The following is a 10,794-nucleotide window of genomic DNA, read 5'->3' as shown; positions in this document are numbered from 1 at the left end:
AATGAGTTTGTAAATGTATACATAGATGCTCTTAAAATAAATTTTATCATTTTAATAAAGATTACTTTTTATATAAAACGGATACATTCATTTACAGCGACAAACTGCACACACCTCCACATTGTGTGCTAAACGTAAAACAGTCTTTATGTGGATAGTGGAATTTCTTTTTTTGTTTTCTTTTTACTAGGTGCCCTACGGGATTTTAAAATGTCAATATTTTAACCCTTTTCCATGTGATTGCTGATAGCTTCCTAAGCACTGCTTTAGCTGGCCACTCTTTGATTGGTTTGGCAGCGGCTTTTTAATTTTGTGTCTTGCACTTGTGTGCCACCATCTTGCACTTGTGAAAAGGACTTTGGTGCCACAGCTGTCTAATGGGCCAATATGGCTTAAGAGCCCAGTTGAAATAGTCTTGTTTTCAGTCCACATTTCTAGAATGAAAGCACAAGTTCTAGCTGTTGAGCCATTAAATATATTTATGCTAGGAGTGATTGTTCTGCTTTCAATCTAACTATCCCTGTTCCCTATAGTAACTGGGAATTAAGCGTCATTCACCCTGAGCAGTCTAATTAGGAAGCTGCCCTGTGATTAGGACTTAATTAAATTCATGCCTCCAAAATTATCTTTTTTTTTTTTTTAAAGCCCATAACTGGGACAATTCAATTTCCTACCACTTTCTCTATTTATTTTAACATACTTGAATAAATCTATTTAGATCCCTGCTGATCGTAGATGCCGTGTGTGTTTTTATATCCTGCTATTAACTAAGTTGAAGTGTAGTTACAGGTATTAATCACTAAAGACCAGGAAGTGCACACAAAGCACATCTTGGGCAAGATGAAAGGGATTAAGTTACTCAGATAACGATGCTAGGCAACTTTCGCTGAAGGTTTCTTTCAACCCAAAGGAGGAACTCACAATTGCATAGCAACTCAGAACACAAAGCCATAGGCATTCAAACACACAGGTAGCAGGACATCTGCACCCCAGGTGCCTCATTTTGTCTGTACCATTTGGATCTATGTGTTCTCCTCTTCTAGCAAAAGCAAGGGGATGAAGCCATGGAGATTTCACCATATATAACTTTCATACATGTTAACGGAGTGACCTTTCAGAATGAACAGATCCTTCAAGAAAGTCACGTTCAGTGAGGAACTAGTGTTTGGTGAGTGGACCTCGGTATGAAAAGACATGCTGTCTCAGGTTGTTGCATGTAAGGTTTTGGGATGGAAGATGGGATGTTATGTAATACATTTTAAAAATAACCAGTAGATTGAACCTATATGTTTTAAGTCATAATGTACCTTAGAAATGACTTGCCCATTTAAATTCACTAATATACAATACAAAGCCCGTGTAAATAGAAACCAGATTGTAGCAAACAATAAATCTGTCTGATTTAAGTTGCAAAACGATTTAACTTGAATTCTTCATATCACTAGGAATATCAACACTTAAGGGTAATGCTAATTGGCAGTTCCAGTAATTAGTAGTTAGTTTTTTCCAGAGGGTACACAAAGCAGGTAGACAAGTTACATATGTCAAAATAGACAAAGGCAGCTTTATAACATTTGAACGGCCTGTGATGAATGAGAACTGATTTTCTCGCAAGGTTAATCTAAAGTTGATATTTTCCAATTAGGCTCGGGTAGAAGGCCAATGGAAAATCATACTCATTCTGGGATCTTACACCATTACTATCCACAGATAGCGAAGCAACTTACTCTAACATCACATGTGTACAGAAAGCTAAAAGAAAATGGAATTCTCACAACAGAGCAGATTGGACTTTTAGAGGTAAAATGGCTCTTCTTGGCATATGGTTTCCAATCCTACCAAACCCCATATGGTGACGTATTGTCCTCAGGCAGTCATAATGAAAAAACACCTGAACGCCGACATGTAAAAAAAAAATGCTTGTGTGGTCATTGTTTTTTGGGTGCTTATAAACATGTTCCATGGACTTTAAATGTAATTGCATTGGATGAGGACAATTTACATGCTTACTCATTTATGTTGTTTGCTGCATTAGCTGGAAGAGACTCAAGATGGGAAAATATCTAAACTTATAGAAGTCTTAAGGAATGCAGATCATCATGTTTTTACAACGTTTTGTGTTATACTGTATGAGACTGGACACCATCGGCTCGCTCAAACACTGCAAAACGCAATAAGATCCAAAAGAGAAGTGCTACCAAAGGGTAAGATCGCTAATATCCCTCGGATACATTCAAATGTTGACTGTTGACTCTTTCCTTACGTACTAGGGTAGCACCCCCAGCTGCCCCTTCCTCGTCTGAGAAACAGGGCATCTGATATATGATGTCATCACCTTCTATTCCAGGCTATGGGGGCTGTGCTGAGCCGGTACAGCCTCCATAGTGTAAATGGGCCGGTGGAGCAGCAGGATACTTGGGGGCCTGATCACCCGACGACAATCTGCCCCTGGTTTGGCAGAAGGGAGATCTGTCAACCTAGGCCAAGAATACATCAATGTTCTACAGCCCTAAAAGTCACAAGAATGGTTTCATAACACAGCAATGCAAAACAGATATGTTTATAAATACTGCTGTGTACACAATTGTAAAAACGTAACTCAAAGGAAAATGGAAAAAAGGGAGGTGAGGCCAGTTGGACTGGGATTGGCCCTGCTAAATTGTCATTTTTCTGATTGTTGAGCCATGCTTTATAGACTGACATGAAGCATAATGAAGTCCTGCGCATCTAGCGAAAGCAAAAATAACAAATATATATTAAATCTTTTGGAAGAATAAGAAAGTTTAGAATGTGATTTCTCATATGTTACATGATGGTTTTTTTTTTTCTTTCAAGTTCCGTCACTGTCATCACCAAAACAGATAGTAAACGAAACAGTTTTACTGCATTATAAATATGACAACATGATGAAGGAAGAAAATATACAACTGGGGAAAAAATTGCAAGCCATGAGAAGGAAGTACACGACAAAGTGAGTAGCAATGTGAATTCATGTATAATTCTAATAATATACTGTTCTTATTGCTCTATTTCGAATGAGGAATTAAGAGTGTAAGAATTGCCCCTTTTAAATTAAGGCTCATTGGGTTATACAGTATATGTATATACATTATTTTGTTGGTAATCATTAGCTGTTCTTGTCATTGACATTTCTCCCATCTTTAACTCCAAAACAAGGCAGAAAGTCCAATTTTTACTTAAAATGTATTACAAAATATGAGGATTTGTTTTTAACAAAGTTATGGCTACTAGAAATCTTTAATTTGGTCAGGATAGTTCATATCTGCACCCAGATTTCCATAACTGTGGCAGCTTGAAACGAGTCTCATTCAGATGGGAAGTGGTGGGACTGAAGCATAACAAAGTCCTTGTATAACCTGGAGAGAATTTGATGTTCTACCAAAACATTGCTCAAGCAATATTGGCTGTCATACATTACATCATGAAAGACATCTACGAGTATGAGATCTTAAACAGTGGAAAAAATATATTTCTGCATCTTATTTTGTCACAGGTTGAAAGAGCTTGAAGAACAAATCTCTTTGGCCAAATGGAAGAGGGATCTTGTTATGAAAGAACGGAACATTATCTGCAGTGAAAACAAAGCCCTTCAGAATCTGAATACTGAACTTCAGGCGCTAATTGGGAAACTGCAGGATACCTCCCTCCAGTCCAACGCTCGTGATTTGGGATTTAGTGTAGACATTGCAAAATCTAGAACATTTTACCCCAGGGCAAATTTAGGCCTTATTTATAGGTGAACGATACATAGAGGTCTAGTGGCTCCTATACGCTCATAACGCAACCTGCTATGAACAACCACCAGACTGGGCCAACATTTGGGACATTAGGCCCAAAGACCAATAAATATAGGCAAGTGGCTGCCTGTTGTACACGCGTGGCCACGTGCTACACGCTGCCTTTACTGGATGTGGAAACAAGGCCACGTGTTTCCAACAGGAGGCCACATGTGCCCAATGGCCAGTCAGGTCTTGCGAAAAGCTCGCTTATTTGGCATTACTCAAAAAGACAAACCTTTTTTGGTATGCAATTGTATGTTCGTTGTGCATTTGTTATAGGAGGTAACCATGGCAACCTGCTCGAAAAAAAGAGAGCAACATCTACATATCTCATGCTACTTATATGAACTTGTGCGCCTGTGTATTACTCATTATACTAGTAATAAAGTGTATCGTTGTCCAAGCAGCACGTGAGTTTGTTTTTGAGTTCATAGACATTCTCCTCCTAACTGTGGTTTCTTTCGTCACGTTACCCCATAACGGAGCTTTGTCAATTACATTACTAATAAAGTTAGGTATAGAAAAAAAAATGCACACATTGTTAGGCCACTCCCACCACGGAAGGCGGCAGGGAGTTTGAACTAAGGGAAAGTTCTGTGCGCCGCTGTTTACTATGTTCGGGCATCTGATGACGTTTTAGGGTACCAGGGCCTTGGGGGCATTTCGTACTTTTTCCGGTGGGAAGGGGTTTTGTAAGGGGGTCGTTATGGATGCCGCGGAGGCGCTGTCCGGGTCTCTAGAATCCCTGAAGCTGCACAGCGCCGAGCTAGGGAAGGTGGCATTGGTGGGAGCCTGTGGGCAGGAGAAGAACGAGCAGCCGAACGTTGATCTTCTGCAACTGCTACGGTGAGTTAAGAGTCTGAAGGGGTAATAACTGCAACGCCCACCACACTTAGCCAGTCAGTCTATTAGGCCTCTTAGCACCCTCCTGCCTTGCAGTGATCCTGTGCCCCTTTCTTATTATTTGCCCCCCCCCCCAACGAGCAGCAATGCCCGGCTTTCACTAAGGAACTAAAAAGGATTCACTGCTGAAATACTCTGAAATGTCAGATCTATGCCTGACGGGTTCGCCGCAGAAAAGTATGACAAACATGCGCTGTGCTGGTGAAATCGCTAACATAACGTATATCACAAACGTTATGCAGTATGGGTGCTGTGTGCAGGTTCCTTTTTCTCCCGATGATGGCGGTTCAGTGTATAAGAATAAACTCAGTGTTTGAGGGGCTTCTGCTGCTTAATAGCCAATGGGCAGCCTCCCTACACTATAGAAATTTGTATGATAGCCGAGGGTCCCCTTTACATAGTCGTTCTTCACCGTGAAAATAAACAGTGGGGTTCATCAGGCTCCCCACCATGTATCTGCACCCCTTGGTCCTTGGCTTGCCAGTGCTCCCTCACGGTATACCCGCCTTTGGCTGGCTCATGTGAGTTCCAGGGGGACTAATGAGACCTTCCTCATTTGACTTTTCTAATTTTCTCTTCCAGGCTCCGAGAACAAGTTAAACACCAGCTTTTTGAGCTACAAAACATGGTTCAATCAAGTAAGTGTGTGTGGTTACTTTAACATTTAACATGTTATTTTGGAATTTTGAAAGCGTAAATCTCCTTATGGGCGGAGAATGTTTCCTTCCACCCAGAGACTGGGACAAGTAAATTACTACTAAATCATGATCACTTCTCATTGCGCTTCCTTCCTGGGTCATTTAGTCACTTGAACAGTCACATTTTATTTTGAGATGAATTGACTGGGTCTATCACCAGTGCCACTACATATTATATACTCTCATTTGTTCACTTGCTTATTCATCACTTAATACATGAAGCACAAATGAGCCAGGGAGTTAGAAATGAAGTTATAAATTAAGTAACGAATCTAGAAGAAATGGTAAAAACTATAAGATCTGGCTTGGTAACACATGGAGTATTCCTATGAGATGCGTTCAATGGAAGGGTGGTTGTTCATTAGCAATATGTTGATGTCAAAGCCTTTTGGCAAAATCAAGTTCCTTTTCTAAGTGAAATGAAACAAATCTGTACTTTCGTTATTATTTGCAGACGAATCTTCCTCAGACTTTTATCCCGAAGAGAATCTGACTGAAGTGTAAGTGTTCTCCCCCCCCATTAAAATTTGCAGACGCTTTTTATTGAATACTAGGCATCAGTGCAATAATAATTGCTAACATTTTATGTGCCAAGCTATTTTTGAAATGTATTTTCCTCAAGCCTCCGTGTTCAAAAACAATGTAACATAGTGATACACATTATGCTAACGTATATGATTGATTTGATACGTTACAGGATAATTAATGTTCATTTTTCACAGAGCAAAAGAGTTGCGAAAAGAAATTGAAAACGTAAAGCTTTCCTATAAAAACAAAACAGCAGTGTTGCAAAGGTAATTTGTTTTCCGAATTGATGTTTAGTATTATTATTTTCTGGTCCTTTCGTAACTTTATATATAAAAATGTCCTTAATATTTGCTGTGGCAGTTGAGGAAAACCCTGCAGAGGGCAAATGAATGCCAGTGGTTTCAAGCTTTCAATAAAATCTGAAGATTTAAAAAGACATGGCTTTTAAAATGATTTGTTTTCTGTAGGATGCAATACATGCACGCGATTCAAAAAAAGCTGCAGGAAAACGACAGCGAATCAAGGTAACGTCTAGTTTTCACATTTTCTGTGTATGATCGTGTTAAATGTAATTGTCATACTCTTCGACTCGACTATCCAAAAAGACGTTCACAAGAGTGATGAAAACAAAGAAAATGATTTCCTAGAAGTATTATTGGATATCATGAAGGGAACTCCCACTATGCTTTTATATCGTTTAGTTATTTATTTCTGTTTCATGTGAGTGCTTACCAACCCCAAAACTTTTGTTATGTTATTCGCAACCTAGCCTCCTGGAGATTACAACGTGGCGCCGGATATGTCACGTGATGCAGCGTGCAACATAATTGCATAAATACTTATGCCACAAATGGCGTCAGACATCCTTATGCAAGCCATGTTATTTTAGGAAAAGATACTGTTTCGTACGGCGGGTCTGGTGTCACCCAGGCTAGTACTGACTGCCCTTTAAGGTCATGTTAATGTCCATAAAACATTTTGTACAGTTAAAATGGTGTTGCTATCTTGCACATATATTGTAAACAGTATAACTTCATATTGTCTTTGTGGCTTGCAAACCTGGTGCTAAACTATGTAAAAAAAAAAAAAATTTTAAAAAAAAGTTGCCTTTTGGTAATGCTTTCTGTCACTAAATTCTTTACTTGGGCTGTAAGGTCTATGGGGCAGAGACCTCCTTTACTAATTTATCCATACCTATTGTTTCAGAAACTCTGTATGAAAACTTTTCTTGTCGTACCAACCCCTTTTTAATATACTGTAAAGTGCATCTGTTAGCACTAAATACCGTATTTGCTCGATTATAAGACGAGGTTTTTTTCAGAGCAAATGCTCTGAAAAATACCCCTCGTCTTCTAATCGGGGTCGTCTTCTAATCAGACCTCAAATAGAGTCTGATTAGGAGACTAAGATCCAGATCCCCCGCACCGCTGCAGGGGACCTGGATCCTCCTGTCTCACCCCCCCATCATACACACACTTACCGGTGCTTCCTGCTGTATTGCCGGGGCAGCGGGTTGACGTCTACGCGATCCGCGTAGACAACGTCCGCTGCAGCCGGAAGGAGGTGTGGCTAGCAGCGGGGGTTGTCTGCGTCCGTCGCGCAAACCTTCCCCGACTGTCAGAGATCAGAGTTCCCCGCACCGGTGCGGGGAACTCTGATCTCTGACAGCCGGGGAAAGTATACGCGACGGACGCAGACAAACCCCCGCTGCCAACTCCACCTCCTTCCGGCTGCAGCAGAAGGCGACGTCAACCCGCTGCCCCGGCTGGAAGCACCGGTAAGAGAGGGCTGAGAGGGGAGGGGAGGGGAGAGTGTGTGTGTGTGTGTGTGTGTGTGTTAGTTAAATGGGGGTATAGGGTGTGTGTGTGTGTGTTAAATGGGGGCATAGGGCATTTCTGGAGTGGCGTTAAGGGGGCATTTAATAGAGCACTCTGCCTCCTGAAATGCCTTATACACCTATATGCCACTCTGCCCCATAATATGCATTTTAACCCCCTAAATGCCAGAGTGGCATATAGGGGTATAAGGCATTTCTGGAGGCAGAGTGCTCTATACAATGCCTTTTAACTCCCTTAATGCCACTCTGCCTCCTGAAATGCCTTATACCTCCCTATATGCCACTCTGCCCCATAATATGCATTTTAACCCCCTAAATGCCAGAATGGGATATAGGGGTATAAGGCATTTCTGGAGGCAGAGTGGCATATAGGGGTATAAGGCATTTCTGGAGGCAGAGTGGCACATAGGGGGTCAAAAGGCATACCATGGGGCACAGTGGCATATAGAGGGTTAAAAGGCATATCATGGGCCACAGTGCCATATTGGAGTGGCAAGCCTGGGGGCAGATGTGCGTAACTGGGGGACAGGTTGGAAAATACAAGAAATAAAAACAAAAAAAATATTTTTCTCAATCATAGCTTTTATTAAAAAAAATAGTTTACATGAATTAACATTTACTGGTAAAACTTTTTTCCTTTAGGGTCGTCTTATATTCAGGCTTTTTCTTTTTTTCCTAAGTTAATATTCAGATTTTGGGGGGTCGTCTTATAATCAGGGTCGTCTTATAATCGAGCAAATACGGTACATACAAATATACATACATTTTACAGCTAATTTTCACTTTGTGCCACCTTTTATAAATGGCACATAATATTGAGCTGGTTTTTGCAATTTCATATTTAGCATCCTTCGAGTATCACAGACAGATTCTGTTTAAATAAGTCATTCTTTTTCCCTGTAGGTTAATTCATAACACAATTAAACATACAGTGGAGCTTTCATCTTCAGCGCTGAAAGTGCACCAGGCAAGTGGTGTGTTGTGTGTGTTTGTGAATGTATATTTGGCATTGCTATTCCTACTGTAATTCTGTAAAAGCTTCTTTGCAAAGACAGCTTGTAGCTGGGCTCCGTCGTGATCACTTTAAACATATGTGCATTATAGTCTAATACCAGGGGTTCTCAAACTGCGGCCCTCCAGCTGCTGCAGGACTACATCTCCCATAATGCTCCTTCAGCTAAGGGGCTGGCTGAGGAGTATGGGAGATGTAGTCCTGCAGCAGCTGGAGGGCCGCAGTTTGAGAACCCCTGGTCTAATACTGTTGATCCATGTTAATTTTTGTTCTACAGGAGACGAGAGAATTACAAGAAAAAATATATGAAGTCAGAAAAAAGAGATTAAGTAAGTCTGTTTTAACAGCTTGGTGATTAAAATGAATGTATAGCTTGTGTCTCCAGCTTTTAATGAAGCATTAGTCTTGTCATTTTCAGCTATCTTTAGTGGGAATGTCATTCTGGAGAAGATATTGTAATATTGTTACTACTAATAAGCATCCCTGATACTTTGGACATATTCGCTATTTTCCTAGATACCAGGTATCTGTGGTTCTTAGGCATCTACTGTTAAGTGTAAGATTTTGTGCTGAGTTATATGCATCTCTCTGGAAGTTTTTCTTTTACCAGGTGCTAAAAATATTAGTCCAGCCCCATCGTTATATGTGTAGAGGCCAGCTCTTATTTTTGTTATTATGCAAATATAATTTTGCTCAAGCAGGCGATATGTATCGCAGTTATCAAGCATCGATGGTTCAGAGAGGCAAACGGGAAGCTTTGTGTTCTGTTTTGAAACTTGATTAGTGACCAAGTTCGCAAAACTTGTGGTTTCATCTTCCTTGCTTCATTCTGAAGGGAAAACACTAGCAAGATTCTCCAGCATGAAGAGCTGAGCTAGCCTTGTAGAACGCAACATTCAATGGGTGAGGGCACTGAAGAATTCTCTTTAGTTTAACTATAAGTTACACAGGGCCATCCAAATGCTTTCTGTAGGAGAGGCTCGTTGCAGCTCTTCATAATGTTTAGCGAAGTAAAGGAGCGGAAACATGAGCTGATCCTGGAAGAAGGGCTGAGCTAGCCCTGAATACAAACTGAAGAGTGAGGACATTTCACAGCATTAACTATACTTAAAGCATGGCCAGCTCAGCCCTTTCTGTAGGGGCAGTTTCATGGGTTTGACCTTAAAGATTTACAGTATAGTCAGAAATGAGAACTGCGTTGTTACTTGTTACAATCCATCATGAAGGCCCATCACACTACCCCCCCCCACCCCCCCCCCCGTCAGTCTCCTCACTGGCTGCCTGTGCTCTTCAAGATTCAATTTTAAAATCCTGACTGTCCCTTTCAAAGCTCTTCATGACGGTTCCCCTACCTACATCTCTTCAATCATCTCCACACCACTATGGAATATGATGGAGTTATATAAATCAATAATAAATAGTAATAATAATAAACATTTAGGGCCAAATCTATATAATGCAAGTAAATGACTTCCAAGAAATATCCCCACAATAACAATGCACTAGTTCCGGGACAGTTCAGAGAAAGAAGCACATTGCAAAAAAACAAAAACAGTCTCCAAAGCGGATCCTTCATTTAAACTTGGGATAATTCTGAAAAGCATGGCGCTGCTCAGTAATGTGTAAGTTTCTTCTTTTTTTTTTTTTTTTTTTGTTGGTTTCTAGGACTAAAGGAAAAGGGCTCTAAAATAATGTCAGAGATCCAAAACATAAAAATTAGCCAGAGACATGACTTGGAAGTAGCCGACAATGCAAAAACAAAGAAGATCTGTAAACGCCTAGAAGAGGAGGTGAACACCACAAGAGTGATACAAAGTGTATTCCAGGTAAATCCATTGTAACAGAAAGCTCCCAAACTTGTTCTGGATATGCATTACAATTGTTTTCTTCTGTTTTTAATTTCATGATTTCTTTTCCCCTTAGAATCTTATCCTAGGCAGTCGTGTTAACTGGGCAGATGATTCAAAGCTAAGAGAAATTGTCCTAAAGCTTGAGAAGAATCCAACCACGTTATAA

The 10,794-nt window shown here is 40.4% G+C and overlaps 1 protein-coding gene across 1 annotated transcript; it reads left to right on the top strand.

The window, feature by feature from the left end:
* Window positions 1-4,506: 4,506 nt before the first annotated feature.
* LOC149285497 (centromere protein H-like) lies at window positions 4,507-10,794 on the top strand. The gene is made up of 8 exons (XM_089495269.1): window positions 4,507-4,646; window positions 5,286-5,341; window positions 5,856-5,901; window positions 6,124-6,195; window positions 8,670-8,733; window positions 9,056-9,107; window positions 10,444-10,604; window positions 10,702-10,794. The coding sequence occupies exons 1-8, from the start codon at window positions 4,507-4,509 to the stop codon at window positions 10,792-10,794; spliced, it is 684 nt and encodes a 227-aa protein (XP_089351395.1).

This window comes from Sceloporus occidentalis, unplaced genomic scaffold (genome assembly GCF_023333645.1).
Source record: "Sceloporus occidentalis isolate IW3139 unplaced genomic scaffold, rSceOcc1.0.p SCAF_78, whole genome shotgun sequence".
Classification (NCBI taxonomy): Eukaryota; Metazoa; Chordata; class Lepidosauria; order Squamata; family Phrynosomatidae; genus Sceloporus; species Sceloporus occidentalis.
The sequence above is the reverse complement of the archived record's forward strand: the minus strand, read 5'-3'. Positions and strand labels throughout refer to the sequence as shown.

What these genes read in the sequence shown, in the direction of transcription:
- LOC149285497 (XM_089495269.1), top strand. Translation starts at nt 4,507, where the DNA reads ATGGATGCCGCGGAGGCGCTGTCCGGGTCTCTAGAATCCCTGAAGCTG. An exon ending in GAAGAGAATCTGACTGAAGT is followed by an intron (nt 5,902 to 6,123) that starts GTAAGTGTTCTC and finishes CATTTTTCACAG; the next exon opens with AGCAAAAGAGTTGCGAAAAG. An exon ending in CAGCGCTGAAAGTGCACCAG is followed by an intron (nt 8,734 to 9,055) that starts GCAAGTGGTGTG and finishes TTTGTTCTACAG; the next exon opens with GAGACGAGAGAATTACAAGA.